Source organism: Pseudophryne corroboree, chromosome 5, assembly GCF_028390025.1.
Source record: "Pseudophryne corroboree isolate aPseCor3 chromosome 5, aPseCor3.hap2, whole genome shotgun sequence".
In the NCBI taxonomy this organism is placed as follows: Eukaryota; Metazoa; Chordata; class Amphibia; order Anura; family Myobatrachidae; genus Pseudophryne; species Pseudophryne corroboree.
In genome coordinates, this window is record NC_086448.1 from 348,294,945 (window position 1) to 348,314,363 (window position 19,419).

A 19,419-nucleotide genomic window follows, 5' to 3' on the forward strand; every position below is an offset into this window, starting at 1 on the left:
TGCCAGTTTTTATTCACGGTGCATAAAGTAACACGGATGGCATGTGCAGGGTATGTGAAGGAACGCATTTTCTGATGGAAAGCAGTTTGTGCAGGTGGGCATGTTTCCCTACTGAATGCTGCTAGGCGCACTAGTAATAATGCACATCATTTGTTATGTGTCTCTTAGTAGTAATAAGCTGTCCAGTTTTACATTATTTTTTTTACTTGTACTAGTTACAGCGTGGTCAGGGAATTTGCTCTATTGCAGAGCAATTGATGTCTATTGTGTTTTGTGCCCATGTAAATATACTGCCTTTGGTATAATGTTTGTTTCCTGGCACTGATATATACGGGTTGGTATTGGGTTCCCAGCATTTGGAATGCCGGCGGTCAGAATACCGACAGCGGCATCACAACACCTGGTAGTTAAGTAGTTTAACTGTAACCCCCTAACCCTTACTCTACCTTCCCACTGCCTGTCCCTGAACTTACCCTTTTAGTGCATAAACCTAACCATCCTTCCCCGCAGCCAAACCCTAACCCTCCCCCTACAGCCTAAACCTACCCCATGCAGCCTGACCCTAACCCGCCTGGGCATGCTTACGATGGCAGTCGCGATTCCAGCTTCCGGTGTCTGTCTTCGGACCAGTGTCGGGATTCCGACTGCCGGCATCCTGAACGCCGGTATGGTGACCGAATCCCGATATATTCAACCTCATACACAAGAATGTGTTAGTAACATTATTACTAGCAGAATTACATTTTCTTAGCTCATTTTACTGTAGTGTTAAATGTTAAAATATTTAGTTGCAGTGATAAAGAATTGTCCAATGCATTGCTTCTTGTATTGAAATATTGAAATAATCTTGTTTGTAGTACTTTTTTGGATCATGTTATCATAGAGTGATCCACTAATGAAATATGACCTGGCAATGGTATTTATTTCAGGTTTACACCACAGTTAAAAAGGAAAAGCAGAAAACAAAAAGAAAGGCCCCACCTCCGCCAACTCTTCAAATGCCAAATGAGAAAACTGAAGATTTGGAGAACAGAAGCTCCACAGGTGAGTATTTGATGACCATAAAGTGCACTAACAATAGGTACTGGCTGAAGTTATATATTGCAATTCCCTGTTTGAATTAAATAATCAGAGTCGTAACATTTGCCTAGCTGTAATTTGAATGGTGTCATCCACCCTAAAAACTTGACCGCGTAGGAATACAGTGAAATTAGTATCGTACATAAATATAGATCCTAATATTTGAATGTAGAAGACAGAGTTGTTTATTTTTTTGTTGCCCTCAGACAGCACACAGCTCTGTTGTGCTCTCTGAATAGAATACTTATAGGCTTGTTAGTCAATTTGTTTGTTTATTATTTATTTATTTCTGCACTTACATTCAGTTAGTGCACTGTCTGGAATTGCAATTATAATTTCTCTATCGTCCTAGTGGATGCTGGGGTTCCTGAAAGGACCATGGGGAATAGCGGCTCCGCAGGAGACAGGGCACAAAAGTAAAGCTTTCCGATCAGGTGGTGTGCACTGGCTCCTCCCCCTATGACCCTCCTCCAAGCCAGTTAGATTTTTGTGCCCGGCCGAGAAGGGTGCAATCTAGGTGGCTCTCCTAAAGAGCTGCTTAGAAAAGTTTAGCTTAGGTTTTTTATTTTACAGTGAGTCCTGCTGGCAACAGGATCACTGCAACGAGGGACTTAGGGGAGAAGAAGTGAACTCACCTGCGTGCAGGATGGATTGGCTTCTTGGCTACTGGACATCAGCTCCAGAGGGACGATCACAGGTACAGCCTGGATGGTCACCGGAGCCTTGCCGCCGGCCCCCTTGCAGATGCTGAAGTAAGAAGAGGTCCAGAATCGGCGGCAGAAGACTCCTCAGTCTTCTAAAGGTAGCGCACAGCACTGCAGCTGTGCGCCATTTTCCTCTCAGCACACTTCACACGGCAGTCACTGAGGGTGCAGGGCGCTGGGAGGGGGGCGCCCTGGGAGGCAAATGAATACCTATTTTGGCTAAAAATACCTCACATATAGCCTCCGGAGGCTATATGGAGATATTTAACCCCTGCCAGAATCCGTTAAGAGCGGGAGACGAGGCCGCCGAAAAAGGGGCGGGGCCTATCTCCTCAGCACACAGCGCCATTTTCCCTCACAGAAAGGCTGGAGGTAAGGCTCCCAGGCTCTCCCCTGCACTGCACTACAGAAACAGGGTTAAAACAGAGAGGGGGGGCACTAATTTGGCGTTAGAAATATATAAAAAAGATGCTATAAGGGAAAACACTTATATAAGGTTGTCCCTATATAATTATAGCGTTTTTGGTGTGTGCTGGTAAACTCTCCCTCTGTCTCTCCAAAGGGCTAGTGGGTCCTGTCCTCTATCAGAGCATTCCCTGTGTGTGTGCTGTGTGTCGGTACGTGTGTGTCGACATCTATGAGGACGATGTTGGTGAGGAGGCGGAGCAATTGCCTGTAATGGTGATGTCACTCTCTAGGGAGTCGACACCGGAATGGATGGCTTATTTAGGGAATTACGTGATAATGTCAACACGCTGCAAGGTCGGTTGACGACATGAGACGGCCGACAAACAATTAGTACCGGTCCAGACGTCTCAAAAACACCGTCAGGGGTTTTAAAATGCCCGTTTACTTTAGTCGGTCGACACAGACACAGACAGGGACACTGAATCCAGTGTCGACGGTGAATAAACAAACGTATTCCTTATTAGGGCCACACGTTAAAGGCAATGAAGGAGGTGTTACATATTTCTGATACTACAAGTACCACAAAAGAGGGTATTATGTGGGATGTGAAAAAACTACCGTAGTTTTTCCTGAATCAGATAAATTAAATAAAGTGTGTGATGATGCGTGGGTTCCCCCCGATAGAAAATTATGGGCGGTATACCCTTTCCCGCCAGAAGTTAGGGCGCGTTGGGAAACACCCCTTAGGGTGGATAAGGCGCTCACACGCTTATCAAAACAAGTGGCGGTACCGTCTATAGATAGGGCCGTCCTCAAGGACCAGCTGACAGGAGGCTGGAAAATATCATAAAAAGTATATACACACATACTGGTGTTATACTGCGACCAGCGATCGCCTCAGCCTGGATGTGCAGAGCTGGGGTGGCTTGGTCGGATTCCCTGACTAAAAATATTGATACCCTTGACAGGGACAGTATTTTATTGACTATAGAGCATTTAAAGGATGCATTTCTATATATGCGAGATGCACAGAGGGATATTTGCACTCTGGCATCAAGAGTAAATGCGATGTCCATTTCTGCCAGAAGATGTTATGGACACGACAGTGGTCAGGTGATGCAGATTCCAAACGGCACAAAGGTGTATTGCCGTATAAAGGAAGAGGAGTTATTTGGGGTCGGTCCATCGGACCTGGTGGCCACGGCAATTGCTGGAAAATCCGCCGTTTTTACCCTAAGTCACATCTCTGCAGAAAAAGACACCGTCTTTTCAGCCTCAGTCCTTTCGTCCCTATAAGATCATATCTGCCCAGGGATAGAGGAAAGGGAAGAAGACTGCAGCAGGCAGCCCATTCCCAGGAACAGAAGCGTTCCACCGCTTCTGACAAGTTCTCAGCATGGCGCTGAGACCGTACAGGACCCCTGGTTCCTACAAGTAGTATCCCAGGGGTACAGATTGGAATGTCGAGACGTTTCCCCTTCGCAGGCTCCTGAAGTCTGTTTTACCAAGGTCTCCCTCCGACAAGGAGGCAGTATGGAAAAAAATTCACAAGCTGTATTCCCAGCAGGTGATAATTAAATTACCCCTCCTACTACAAGAAAAGGGGTATTATTCCACACTATATTGTGGTACTGAAGCCAGAAGGCTAGGTGAGACTTATTCTAAAAAAATTTTTGAACACTTACAAAGGTTCAAATCAAGATGGAGTCACTCAGAGCAGTGATAACGAACCAGGAAGAAGGGGACTATATAGTGTCCCGGGACATCAGGGATGCTTACCTCTATGTCCCAAATTTGCCCTTCTCACTAAGGGTACCTCAGGTTCGTGGTGCAGAACTGTCACTATCAGTTTCAGACGCTGCCGTTTGGATTGTCCACGGCACCCCGGGTCTTTACCAAGGTAATGGCCGAAATGATGATTCTTCTTCGAAGAAAAGGCGTCTTAATTATCCCTTACTTGGACGATCTCCTGATAAGGGCATAGTCCAGGGAACAGTTGGAGGTCGGAGTAGCACTATCTCGGATACTGCTACAACAGCACGGGTGGATTCTAAATATTCCAAAATCGCAGCTGATCCCGACGACACGTCTGCTGTGCCTAGGGATGATTCTGGACACAGTCCAGAAAAAGGTGTTTCTCCCGGAAGAGAAAGCCAGGGAGTTATCCGAGCTAGTCAGGAACCTCCTAAAAACAGTGCATCATTGCACAAGGGTTCTGGTAAAAATGGTGGCTTCCTACGAAGCAATTCCATTCGGCAGATTTCACGCAAGAACTTTTCAGTGGGATCTGCTGGACAAATGGTCCGGATCGCATCTTCAGATGCATCAGCGGATAACCCTATATCCAAGGACAAGGGTGTCTCTCCTGTGGTGGTTATAGAGTGCTCATCTTCTAGAGGGCCGCAGATTCGGCATTCAGGATTGGATGCTGGTGACCACGGAGCCCAGCCCGAGAGGCTGGGGAGCAGTCACACAAGGAAAAAATTTCCAGGGAGTGTGATCAAGTCTGGAGACTTTTCTCCACATAAATATACTGGAGCTAAGGGTAAATTTATAATGCTCTAAGCTTAGCAAGACCTCTGCTTCAAGGTCAGCCGGTATTGATCCAGTGGGAAAAACATCACGGCAGTCGCCCACGTAAACAGACAGGGCGACACAAGAAGCAGGAGTGCAATGGCAAAAACTGCAAGGACTTTTCGCTGGGCGGAAAATCATGTGATAGCACTGTCAGCAGTGTTTCATCCCGGGAATGGAAACTGGGAAGCAGACTTCCTCAGCAGGCACGACCTCCACCCGGGAGAGTGGAAACTTCATCGGGAAGTTTTTTCCACATGATTGTAAACCGTTGGGAAATACCAAAGGTGGACATGATGGCGTCCCGTCTGAACAAAAAACGGGACAGGTATTGCGCCAGGTCAAGAGACCCTCAGGCAATAGCTGTGGACGTTCTGGTAACACCGTGGGTGTACCAGTCGGTGTATGTGTTCCCTCCTCTGCTTCTCATACCTAAGGTGCTGAGAATTATAAGACGTAGAGGAGTAAGAACTATACTCATGGCTCCGGATTGGCCAAGAAGGACTTGGTACCCGGAACTTCAAGAGATGCTTACAGAGGTCTTATGGCCTCTGCCGCTAAGAAGGGACTTGCTTCAGCAAGTACCATGTCTGTTCCAAGACTTACCGCAGCTGCGTTTGTCGGCATGGCGGTGGAAAGCCGGATCCTAAGGGAATAAGGCATTCCGGAAGAGGTCATTCCTACCCTGGTCAAAGCCAGAAAGGAGGTGACCGCACAACATTATCACCACATGTGGCGAAAATATGTTGCGTGGTGTGAGGCCAGGAAGGCCCCACAAAGAAATTTCAACTCGGTCGTTTCCTGCATTTCCTGCAAACAGGAGTGTCTATGGGCCTCAAATTGGGGTCCATTAAGGTTCAAATTTCGGCCCTGTCGATTTTCTTCCAGAAAGAATTGGCTTCAGTTCCTGAAGTCCAGAAGTTTGTCAAGGGAGTATTGCATATACAACCCCCTTTTGTGCCTCCAGTGGCACTGTGGGATCTCAACGTAGTTCTGGGATTCCTCAAATCACATTGGTTTAAAACCAGTCAAATCTGTGGATTTGAAGCATCTCACATGAAAAGTGACCATGCTCTTGGCCCTGGCCTGGACCAGGCGAGTGTCAAATTGGTGGTTTTTTCTCAAAAAAGCCCATATCTGTTTGTCCATTCGGACAGGGCAGAGCTGCGGACTCGTCCCCAGTTCTCTCCCTAAGGTGGTGTCAGTGTTTCACCTGAACCAGCTTATTGTGGTGCCTTGCACCTACTAGGGACTTGGAGGACTCCAAGTTGCTAGATGTTGTCAGGGCCCTGAAAATATGTTCCAGGACGGCTGGAGTCAGGAAAACTGACTTGCTGTTATCCTGTATGCACCCAACAAACTGGGTGCTCTTGCTTCTAAGCAGACTATTGCTAGTTGGATGTGTAATACAATTCAGCTTGCACATTCTGTGGCAGGCCTGCCACAGCCAAAATATGTAAATGCCCATTCCACAAGGAAGGTGGGCTCATCTTGGGCGGCTGCCCGAGGGGTCTCGGCTTTACAACCTTGCCGAGCAGCTACTTGGTCAGGGGCAAACACGTTTGCTAAATTCTGCAAATTTGATACCCTGGCTAAGGAGGACCTGGAGTTCTCTCGTTCGGTGCTGCAGAGTCATCCGCACTCTCCCGCCCGTTTGGGAGCTTTGGTATAATCCCCATGGTCCTTTCAGGAACCCCAGCATCCACTAGGACGATAGAGAAAATAAGAATTTACTTACCGATAATTCTATTTCTCGGAGTCCGTAGTGGATGCTGGGCGCCCATCCCAAGTGCGGATTATCTGCAATACTTGTACTTAGTTACAAAAATCGGGTTATTATTGTTGTGAGCCATCTTTTCAGAGGCTCCGCTGTTATCATACTGTTAACTGGGTTTAGATCACAAGTTGTACGGTGTGATTGGTGTGGCTGGTATGAGTCTTACCCGGGATTCAAAATTCCTCCCTTATTGTGTACGCTCGTCCGGGCACAGTACCTAACTGGCTTGGAGGAGGGTCATAGGGGGAGGAGCCAGTGCACACCACCTGATCGGAAAGCTTTACTTTTGTGCCCTGTCTCCTGCGGAGCCGCTATTCCCCATGGTCCTTTCAGGAACCCCAGCATCCACTACGGACTCCGAGAAATAGAATTATCGGTAAGTAAATTCTTATTTTCTGTCTACTGGGCAAAATGTAGCAGTTATCATTTGTCTCATAGTTGAACTGCATAGTGCCAAGTTTAATGCCTTTTGTTAATTTTCAGGATCTTAGTATGATGTATCCTACTGGATGATATTCCCGTTCTAGGGAAGGCACACATTACACTTCTCCATTAGAAGCCACTTTTATATTTCCTGTTTGAAGTGATTGGTACCTGTTAGGAAGAAACTTCCACTTGTTACCAGCTAGTAAACCTTAGGGTATTCAACATACAACCCTCCAGCTGCTGTGGAACTACACATCCCAGCATTCCCTGCCACAGTTATTCTACTAGGTAATGCTGAAACTGTTGCAGGGTATGCTGGGATGTATAGTTCCAAAGCAGCAGGAGGGCCGCATGTTGAATGTCCCTGGTGCTTTACATTATCATTACTGAGCTAGTGATTCTGCTTGTAGCCCTCCTTACACACGTCATTTTGTGAGGCATGTTTTAATTTTATATATATATATATATATATATAAAACACAAAAGTCCAGGATGCGCTAAATGTATTTTGCTGATTGTGGAATACCCAATTCAGGTTCTCCATTCAGAAGCTTTCCCAAAAACTTTGTCTTTTTGAGGTCTCCCCAATTGTAGCCTAGGAGTAAACCCTCTCACCAAAAGATATATCACGCAACAAAAACATAGATTCAGTAAATGAGTTTAATTGTTTGTTTTACAGGTGTTCAGACATAACAAGGTTCTTTTAAAAACATAAAATTTTGTATACACACACCGCATGCTAGTTGGTAAACAGCATATCACCCTTGCCTTAAAGGTGTGAGCTCTAGGGTGAATATACAGGCAGATTGGTGGTGAATGGGTAAGATAAAACCTACGCGTTTACATCCATTTGGACTACTTCAGGGGTAGGTGACTTCAGAAAATGACAATTGTGTGGCCTTTCCATATAAAGTGGATCCAAACAGTGAATTTCTGTTCAATAAGTCTTTAATGAAGATATGGTTGTTAATTAATTTGTGAATGTTTTAAAACAATGGGAATAGGTGTTCACCCCGCAGAGGGTCAAGGTGATATCCAAATGGATCAAAGGGACATATCCAAAAAGTGCAACGAAGAGTTAATGGATCTCCGTCTTTAAAGACGATTACACCCAATAATGGTCAATAAATAAATACCTTGGGCCGTTTCAGCATAATATAGATAATATAGCAAACAACTGGATAAAATAAGGTAGGTGTGTTGAAATATGCTAAAATCAAATCATACGCACTAAAATGTATCTTTAAAACAGCCAAACATGTGCTTATAGCTCATCGCCCAGGAGACATGATTGGATTGAGAGGGTTTACTCCTAGGCTACGATTGGGGAGATAAAGTTTCTGGGAAAGCCTCTGAACGGAGAACCTGAATTGGGAATTCCACAATCAGCAAAATACATTTAGCACACCCAGAGGAGTCACTTACATGTTTGACACCCGGTGCGGCTCCTGGTCACAAAGGGGCGTGGCTTCGCGGGTGCCGTCAGAAGGGGCGTGGCTTTGCGAGGTGGAGGTGTGGTTGCGCTGCACATGGGCGTGGCTACGCTTCCCGACCCCCGTTTCCGTGACTAAGGCGGTGCAGGAGGTGCTGGCTGACCCCGGAGACTGCAGTGTCGGCTTCTTCACAGTGACAGAAGTCGGGCACTGCACGTAATGTTACAGTGCAGTACCCGGCTCCTGTCACTGAGCAGGAGCCGACACTTTGGTGACACCCCTCGGTGGTTGACACCCGGGTGCGGGCCGCACCCCCCGCACCCCGGTTGTGACGGCACTGAGCACACCCTGGACTTTTGTTGTGTATGTCAAATTTGTAAGATCCCGCTAACAGGGGTTCTTCCTGCGGTGCTGCTATTTCAGCGCGAAAAAGGGTATATTGTGTTGTGTGTATATATATATATATATATAGAGTCACTGTTTGTATAACATAAGACTAACACTTTTTTTAATACTGCCTTGTGTCTTATAAATACAATATGCTTCTAATTATTTCCTCTGTACTAATATGATTTTTTTTTTTCAAAATAACCCTCGTATTGTATGTTCAGAATATAAAGCATGTAAACAAGTTTATCACCATGTATAGTATGACGAATGAAGAATTCAGTGGCATGTATTGAAATGCTGCCTAGAGTTAAAGGTTGCATCTCAAAGCATCTGGGCATGTACTATTTGTTTGTCTACGTGAATTATTTAAATTTTGAGTGTAAAATACGTTATATTATTACCAAAGTCTCATTTCTCCTACATTTCCTATTGTTTACTTTAGCCCAACATGAAGGCATATGCCATAACTTGTGCTTAGTGTCGGACTGTGGCATAAAGGGCCCACCGTGGGAATGCAGTGGTAAGGGACCTTGCTTAGGGGTGTGGCCAGTCTCCAGGGGTGTGTGGCAGTCACCACAGAGGCTTAGCTAATAATTACAGAGTGCATGGTGTCGGTCCCTTGATAAATATATATAGTACATACTGCTAGTCCATGCATGATAATGTACCAGATTAATAACAGCAGTGTACTGTGCACTATATGGTAGCATATTTGTAATGTATAATTTCTGCAGAGTCTAGAACCGGATCCCTAGAGGAGGAGGTGGCCCCCCCCAGGTAATGGGGTCCTCCAGGGGTTTCCCCTGTACCATTGTGGGCCAGTCAAACCATGCTTGTGTTCATACTTCAAGCAGTACTTTTCTCATATGCATTTTTACTCATGTTTAATCCTTCCTCTGCATTATATGTAAATGTTCTGGTTGTTGTACACTCTTTATTGTGTAACATATTTTTAGTTACAGTATTTGTATAATGGCAGAGTATAGGGGGTCATTGAGATGCAGTTGGATTAGCTATCACTGCTGCTTCCTTCCATAGTGCTCTGTGTAGATGCAGTAGAAGGCGTCTATTACATACAGACACCTCCTGCTGCTTAGTTATCCAAGCTTCGTCCTAGGACACAGCATCGGATGAAAGCACCCTCCATTGGGCGGCTTTCGGCACCTATGATGCCGCGCAAGCCACCCATTGCAGAGGCCATGGAATTCTCCATCCTACAATGGAGATCCCTGGCCTCTTCCCACCCCCAAAACGGCAGTGACAAGCCTCCGTTTGTCCAAACAGACCCTGTCGCGGCCCCCAAAATGGCATCAGACTGTCAATCAATGACAAAAAGAAAAGAAAGCGGCTGCGCTTGGGGTATTGCAAATGGGTAAGAAATATGGAGAGTTGACAAAAATAATCTATATAAAATTGTTTATTGTTATGTTTAATACATCAACGATAAATAAAAATGAACACATTTAAAAAAATAAATATCTATACTCTGAAAACAACGTTGTATGGGCACACAGTATCAGTCTTAACTTGTATATAGTGTTCGCCTGATTCAGGGTATAAAAATGATACTGTTTAAAATTGTAGCAGAAATGTAACTAAATAGTTACAATTTAGCTCTCCAAGGTTTATTCACTGAGATGACTGAAGAAATAAAGCTTTTTTGATGTAAGCGTTATAAAAGCAGCAGTACTCTCTACTCTGATCACCGATCCAACGGCACCTTTAGCTCCAAGGAACTCCGTTCTGCAGCAGAGGATTTCCCCATTCACACGGCGGCTCTACTGCGGTCTTCACACGGCGCCAGCTTGCACCATTTGGCGGCTGCCCCTGGCTATGGGACAGTGCTCCAATCTCCAACTTCACTGCCGTTAACGGCTCCGGCCGGCGCCACACCTGAGCACTTCTCCCGCAATTAGCGGTCACAGCGTCTGCTCCGATTGATGTCCTGGAGCTGCATGATTCCCCGCATTTAGGGCAATAAAAGGATCTCCACCAGCCCAAGGGAATATACAGACATTTGTCCTGTATCCTTATCCGGGACTCATACATTAAGGAGCAAGCTTGGATAACTATTTCTACATTGAACTCCTCTCCTTAGCATCACATTGTGGGCTTTATACAGGACTCCACCGAGGACGCTCGGTAATACCAGCCCCTAGGAGAGGTAATATTATATATTGTCCATTATACATCTGACCGCTGGGCCCTCATCTTCTCTTACTATTGGAGAAGAGTACTGCTGCTTTTATAACTCTTACATCAAAAAAGCTTTATTTCTTCAGTCATCTCAGTGAATAAACCTTGGAGAGCTAAATTGTAACTATTTAGTTACATTTCTGCTACAATTTTAAACAGTATCATTTTTATACCCTGAATCAGGTGAACACTATATACAAGTTAAGACTGATACTGTGTGCCCATACAACGTTGTTTTCAGAGTATGGATATTTTTTTTTTAAATGTGTTTTTATTTATCGTTGATGTATTAAACATAACAATAAACAATTTTATATAGATTATTTTTGTTAACTCTCCATATTTCTTACCCATTTGCAATACCCCAAGTGCAGCCGTTTTCTTTTCTTTTTTTAATTGCATTTTAAAGACACATGCACAGTGCCTTTTTTCGGCAGCGCTCAGGTGTCATTGCATTTTGGTAGTTAATCCATTTAGGCGCTGTCAGCAGTTTGTTTGTGGTCTAGTTTTGGTTTTGTGTCAATCAATGACAGTCTGATTCCGGAACTTTGTGATGATGTTCTCAGGTGCAACCGCAACTGAATGACCCTCATAGGGGTAAATTTACTAAGGTCCCGATTTTGACCGAGATGCCGTTTTTTCATCAAAGTGTCATCTCGGTAATTTACTAAGCAATAATCACGGCAGTGATGAGGGCATTCGTAATTTTTTGGAAGTCCAACAAAAAAATTACGAATGAATACACCATCGGTCAAAACGCGGCTGTTTAACTATGAATCTCGGTAATTTACTAAGAAGTGCAAAGCAAAAAAAAAACAAATACTGCCGTGAAAAATTACAACTCGTAAAAAAGTGCTTAAAAAAAACAGACCTGCTTTTTTTTACCGTGATTGGATAGGCATGCACGGATCCATGAGATCCGTGCATGTATATCAGTGGGAAGGGGTGGGAAAGTGATTATTTTCTAAAAAAAAAATTGCGTGGGGTCCCCCCTCCTAAGCATAACCAGCCTCGGGCTCTTTGAGCCGATCCTGGTTGCAAAAATATGGGGGAAAAAATGACAGGGGTTCCCCCATATTTAAGCAACCAGCATCGGGCTCTGCGCCTGGTCCTGGTTCCAAAAATACGGGGGACAAAAAGAGTAGGGGTCCCCCGTATTTTTAAAACCAGCACCGGGCTCCAATAGCTGGACAGATAATGCCACAGCCGGGGGTCACTTTTATATAGTGCCCTGCGGCCGTGGCATCAAAAATCCAACTAGTCACCCCTGGCCGGGGTACCCTGGGGGAGTGGGGACCCCTTCAATCAAGGGGTCCCCCCCCCCAGCCACCCAAGGGCCAGGGGTGAAGCCCGAGGCTGTCCCCCCCCATCCAATGGGCTGCGGATGGGGGGCTGATAGCCTTTTGTGATAATGAAAAGATATTGTTTTTAGTAGCAGTACTGCAAGGCCCAGCAAGCCTCCCCCGCATGCTGGTACTTGGAGAACCACAAGTACCAGCATGCGGCGGAAAAACGGGCCCGCTGGTACCTGTAGTACTACTACTAAAAAAATACCCAAAAAAAGACAAGACACACACACCTTGAAAGTAAAGATTTATTACATACATGCACACAAACATACAAACATACTTACCTTATGTTCACACGCAGGTCGGTCCTCTTCTCCAGTAGAATCCAAGGGGTACCTGTTGAATAAATTACACTCACCAGATCCAGGGTCCAAGGGTCCTCGTCGCATCCATGTGTAATCCACGTACTTGAATAAAATAACAAAACGGATACCCGAGCCACAAACTGAAAGGGGCCCCATGTTTTCACATGGGACTCCTTTCCCCGAATGCCAGAAACCCACTCTGACTTCTGTCTAAGTGGGTTTCTTCAGCCAATCAGGGAGCTCATGGTTCATCTGGTTTGAGGGAGGGTCATCAGAACTTAACTGTTTAATTAGTGTGTGTACCTCAACTTTTAGCATGTAGGAAGGTACCAATTGTCTGTATATGTGTGCAGCACAAAGGTTTGTCATAGTGAATACAGTATTGTCCTTTCATGAGATAACCCAATAGGACGACATCCTTAGAAAAATTCCTGCACAGTCAATCACTTTGAATACTGCTTATAATAAATGACTAACCAGGAACCAACTGGCATGATTCCTAATCCTATCACCAGACCTCCACCAGACTGTCATCAACAGTGTTGCTGTTATCTATTGTGAATATAAGATTTATAAAAATAAACATTAACATAGCTAGGTTTTATATACAAGAGTTTGAAACAAGTTATATTTACAAGTTCATACATATTGGGAACTTATTCTATTGGACAGCATAGTTTTGTTACAATATATTATGTATTGTTTGACTATAAGCTTCTTCTCTTTTCAGTTCTATTTATCAACTATAAAATCACTGTTACGGAAATACTTAATACTGAGGCCGGTATCCAATTACCTGCTGTAATTAACATTAGCTAATATTGGGGATCATGCGGAAACATAATCTGTGATAAGCAGCCATCAGAGCCGCGAAAACACATGGAATCGAGAACTTATCCCTTATCCCATGTATTAAGACACAATCGCAAGTCCTTTTTTGGTTGATAGAAATGCTCTATAATTGGATAGTGCGATAATGACCGTCAGTCTAAAATCTCGCTATCAGGCCATTTTTATCGGATGAAAAAGGATTGCGCCTAATAGGATACCGGCCTATGTGATAAAAATGTAACATTGGTTTTACTGTAACTTTGTTGGAACCTCAGTGGGGAGGAGGTATATTTTAGGAACATGCTTTAACCAAACAGGTAATCAATTGTGCAGGATAGAAATAGTACTTTGTATTGTTTGACAATGCCAGTGACACTATAGAGCTACGTTATGTTATAATTAATAGAGGTGTGGCCAATGATTAGGGTGGGGTTTACGGTGCCAAAGTTTCAATGCCTAATGAGTTAGATTTACTTGGCAATATTAATATACAATTATACAGCATGTTATGCATTTTTTTAAATGCTAAGTTCACTTAATAAACAATTGGTTAAATTTGTGTAGCATTTAAAGAATTGAAGCCCTAATTGCATGTAATCTGTTTATAATGAAATAGTTACACCAATTAATATATGGGAAACAACTAAAATGAATTGAGGCAAGATGTAGCTTCATGTCTGTATGCAGAGGATTGCAAAGGCACTTCCAAAAGTAAAAAGATACTTACTGCAGTGCCGTAACTAGGCATTTTAGCGCTGTGTGCAAGAAACTACATTGGCGCCCCCCTCCCCCCCATGCAAGATAGGGGCAGTGCGCGCCTTAGGCGCGCGAAAAATATATAGGGGCGTGGCTTCATGCGGAAGGGGCGTGACCACAAAATAATAGCAATTCATACTACGGTGCACAGTAGTCTTCATTATTCAAATTACGCTGCACAGTAGCGCCACTACACCAGGTAGAGCCCCTTTTATACATTACAGCAGACAGCGTCCCCCTTTTTACACATTACAGCAGACAGTCCCCCTTTTTACACATTGTGGCAGCCAGTCCCCCTTTTTACACATTGCAGCAGCCAGGCCCCCTTTTTACACATTGCGGCAGCCAGTCCCCCTTTTTACACATTGCGGCAGCCAGTCCCCCTTTTTACACATTGCGGCAGCCAGGCCCCCTTTTTACACATTGCGGCAGCCAGGCCCCCTTTTTACACATTGCGGCAGCCAGGACCCCTTTTTACACATTGCGGCAGCCAGGACCCCTTTTTACACATTGCGGCAGACAGTGTCCCCCAGAGAGAGAGAGAGAAAGAGAGAGAGAGAGGGATATACTTACCTTCTCCCCGCTGACAGGCTCCTCGTGCTGGCATCTCCCTCTGTGCAGTGTGCAGGCATCGGACAAGGAGGAGGAGGGAGGGGGACTGGAGCCGCAGCAGCGCTATGTCATTGGTAGTAAGTGCCGCTGCAGCATCCCCCTCTCCTTCCGTATTGGTTGCCTGGCGCTGCTGTGAATGCTGGGATGGAGGAACCGCATCCCAGCATCCACAGCAGCGCCGGGCAGCCTATACGGAAGGAGAGGGGGATGCTGCAGCGGCGCTTACTACCAATGAAATAGCGCTGCTGCGACTCCAGTCCCCCTCCCTCCTCCTCCTTCTCAGCTGCCTCCGGCGCTTCTCTCTCCTCCAGCGTGGCTGCGGCGCACGGCGCGGACTTCAGAGGCGGCATGTAATGAGTCAATTTGACACATTACATGCCGCTGGCCGTGCGCCCTCAGGGCAACTGCGCTGTGTGCCAAGCCCACTTGGCACACACGTAGTTACGGCCCTGACTTACTGTATAGCTAATTAATACATTATACCATTTGAAAGCACCCAATATATGCTTAACTATAAGTGTGCTATGGTAAACAAACATTATTTAAAAATGTAATAATTCTGGATTTTCTTTTAAAAAGTGCTGTTTTCAATGCATAAACTGTGTACACAAGTATGCAAAGAAAGCACATTCATATACTATATATCTGAGTGCTTTTTTAATGTAAATAAATGTAAATACATTATAACAGACTTTACAGTTAGTAAGTCACAGATGTTGAACGCAACATTTTTCATTCATTAAATATATAAGTAAAACTTTGGGACTATTGTAGTAGTTTTCCTGGCTGTCGGATTTTGTCTTCTGCGTTTAATACTGATTTCAACAGACGGGTATATTTTGTTTCCAAGGAAAAAACATTTGCTCCAGGTGATCTTCTCCTCCCTTCTTTTACCATGCATTTTTGGTGCAGTTGGAACTGGTCCCCCAAGCATACAAAGGATCTGCAAGAGATACACCTGTATGTGATGAGTAGCTAAAAGAATACATAGAGCCCGATGGCCCTAAACAACCCTGACCTATTTAGTTAAATGAAGCGGCTGCAATTAGAAGCATACTTTTGCACTGTAGTTTGAGATAATTATTATCTGGATATTAAATGACATTATCCATGCTATCCTTAGTTGAACTTCAAGAGTGCAAGGCTTGTTCATATGTTGTTTTTTTTAAGTACTAATATTATAGTGATTAAGGTGACTTATTGTGATCAACTTTTTTGTTTTCGGCTTACAAATTAAAGACGGTAAAATAACAATTTTTTTGCAGGAATTTATGACCTCTAACCTGCAAACTTGATTTTCTTCTAGAGAAATAGGTTTGCCATCTCGCAATATTTAGTGTGTTATGTGCGTCATGATACATGCTGAAAACAGGGAAACTTTCTCTTCCCTGGGAAGCACAGAGTCGGTGGCATGCGGTTTGCTAGGCAACAGATAACTGATCTAACCTTTAGGGTTTGGGCAGATCTGTTTTTAATTGGTCTAGTGTAAGGGTGACAACCTTGTTTAGTAGAGAGGGTTCCTTGAAAAAGAAACCAATCTTTTGTGGAAACCAAAGCCTAACCTATATATAATGACCATGTGTCTGTGGTGAACTGTTTCCATACATGTAAGGTAAGTTTATGGGAATGAAGAGTAGAAGGTGGTAAACTTACCATAATGTGTTCCTTCTTTGAAAGGTGTGGTGTATACTGAGGGCAGCTCTGCTGAGCATGGCAAATTTAGAGGCTACCTGAGACTCGAGAGCAAACAGATTTGCCTTCTCCTCTAGGCTTTGCATGGACAGTATTGGCCCAACATCTCCTGGGTTTGTTTTACCTGGACTTAGCCTTTGCATAGCGTGGTCAGTATGTTTTTTTTTTTTTTTGCCACTGACAATGAAGGCTAATGGCAGCTAAATGTCTGGTGTAAAGAGTACTGGGTCATCTGGTTGCCCTATGTGAGTACATAACACCAACTCATCTTTTCAGTAAATGTAGAAGGCCATCTGTGTCAATTTCTGCACCTCAAAGTGTGATTTACAGTCCAATGTGTGCCATGTAATTTTTCTGGTAGTGTCTTACTGTAGCTACTAAGGCATCACCAGCCGATTGAATCTTACTAAGCTTGCCTTGTTTAGATGACTGGATGTTCTTGTTGCCTTCTCATACTCCCAATCTACAGTGGAAAAATAAACGTCATTCCTCATCATGGGGAAAACATTCTGTCTCACAGTACGATGACCCCTTATTCTAACTGCAAGCACAATCATTTTGCCAGCTACAGTACAGTATGCTTGACCAACCATCCCCGGTGCAAGGTCTTAGTAAGGCATATTTGCTTGCTACCTTGTGTTTTTGTGTTTGTCTCTGTAAATACACTGAGCAGGGAGAAGACAAAGGGGATGTGTGTACTTAACCTCAGAGTCTGAGGTAGAAACATGTAAAACCTGTCTGACAGGTTTATTTTTTCTTCTCTTTCTTTTAGTGGTCTTCCTCTGTACATTTAGGGTTTTGTTCAGCTGTAAAGAGTCTGTCACAGTGACATAGCATCTTCCATCTGCAAGCTGAGGAAATAATGTAACTGATGGGCTATGTGCAGTTCCATGATTATGGACATGCACGTGTCCGCGCTTCCTGTTCTGTGCTCGGCAGGGAAGTAACAATTTACTTTTTCTTCCTCTTGCCTTAGAGTGTATTGTGAGGCTTTCTACCTAAGAACAAACGGGCTAGCATGATCATTGTATAGTAAATTGGTGTCATTTCCAATGGATGCATGTCTACACATACTGCCACTGTTGCTTTATAGCCTATGTATACAGCTGGCATGATATCATATCATTAGATATAAATTGTTTTCAGTTCAAACATGTACCACTTTTCTGCATCCTTTGGTGGGCAATCCCAGCTTAATGGATAATGCACAGAGCCTGCCCTGAGTACAGCCAGATAGGTTGCCATTGCTTCCTTCAAGGGAAGTCCAGTGGTTGGGCACCGCCCTCACACGTTCTCGTATTTAAGAGGCATAAACTAACTTCTCGTCTATGGTACCACATTGGTCAGGGCTGGCTTTCCTAAAAAGTCAGCCATTTTTACATGTAATTTTTTTTTCTTATTTAAAAGCAGAGCTGTAAGATTCTCTGTGACTAAACACAGATTATTACCCTACAGTGCAAACTACACTACTAACCTATCTGGATATTTATTCTCTAGCACCCCTGTGCCCAAAGCCACACTGATGATGTCACCCGTGGGATGAAGATCATTCTGTTGTCAGAGTGAAAATGTTTTAGGCTGTTTGTGAAGAAAAGAAATAGTTTTCAGTATTGCTATTTGCAGCCAAAATTTATCTCAAACTATATGAAATGAGAAATAGACGCATTTCTTTACACATGCTTTCCTACCCTGCATGTGTTGCTGTGAAGTACCAATACTGACTGGTAGAAACACGGCTAATTTTAAGTGATGGAGCTTACTTCTGGATACTACTACAGCTGCCAGAGATGTGTGATCACTTACAGGTGAAAAGTATATTTAGCGGCCTCCCTGCCACAAGCCTCGTAATCTAGAACCGCTGATACAGAGGAAAATTAAAATTTGGAGAAATATATTATTTATTATATTATATTAGCTTATTTTAGCTTTACAGAAACTGCAAAGATATATTCTCCTTTAACAAAGAAAGCATGAAACACTTACTGGAATATATTAGTTGGAATTTTTGTCCCACCCTTATCTTGACTTCATGTTTAGGCTCATGAGAGACGAAGGGAAGTGCCACATACATTACTGCCAGTTTCCTATTTATACAAGCAGTGCTGGAAATGCTGGCATGACAGAGATGGCAGAGACCTCGCTCTGAAGTGTTGTTTATCAAGGTGACTCTAAGTTACTGCGAACAGTTCTCCTAGGAGAGGAGATCAAGTGTCTAAAGGATTTGCTTTTGAAATTGTACTTTAGCATAATGTATTTTGTCAGCTTATAAAAAACTGTATAAAATACTATATTTTCTGTATTTATGCAAAAATCAATCATGTAAATTCAGAATTACTTTGGCATTTTAAAATGTGATAGAAATAAGAAAATATCATTTATTGGCTAAGTTTATACTAAAATTATTTAAATGAAATAACCCATGTATCATCCTTCACATAGGTAATGGACGACAGGTACCACAAAAACCTCCAAGAGGAACCTCCCGAAGTCCACCCCAATTAATTATTCCCCCACCACCTCCCTACCCTCCACCTGATAATGATATAACGGACCCTCCTGTCTTTGAAAATGGAGCTACTGTAACAGGACCAACCAGACCTATACCTGCTAAACGTAGGTTCTACCCAAAATACGCTTCTACAGTATGTGCTCCTGTCAGCTCCACTTTTACTTCTATATTATTCCCCTTTTCTATAGAGTCTATATGACCAATCTTCCTTTCTTTTTTTCTCACGCACTTTAGCTATAAGGGTCTTAACAGATCACTGGAAGGGAACTGCCTTTAGCTCACACTTCCATAAATACAGAACAGTGATCTTTAAAGACTTCATATGCCTTCTTATTCCATAATGTTAATTTTTTATGTGTTTTATTATGTCTATTAGT

The 19,419-nt window shown here is 43.7% G+C and overlaps 1 protein-coding gene across 5 annotated transcripts in view; it reads left to right on the forward strand.

Moving 5' to 3' along the window:
- COBL (cordon-bleu WH2 repeat protein) overlaps positions 1–19,419 on the forward strand; it is a 952,910-nt gene that overhangs the window by 727,144 nt on the left and 206,347 nt on the right. For 4 of the 5 annotated variants that reach the window (XM_063922617.1, XM_063922616.1, XM_063922613.1 and 1 more), the window contains 3 exons: positions 930–1,044; positions 9,235–9,312; positions 18,973–19,146. In XM_063922617.1, the coding sequence (XP_063778687.1) occupies positions 930–1,044; positions 9,235–9,312; positions 18,973–19,146 (367 nt within the window). The remainder of the gene's footprint in view (positions 1–929; positions 1,045–9,234; positions 9,313–18,972; positions 19,147–19,419) is intronic. The other variant, XM_063922614.1, reaches the window with a different exon arrangement.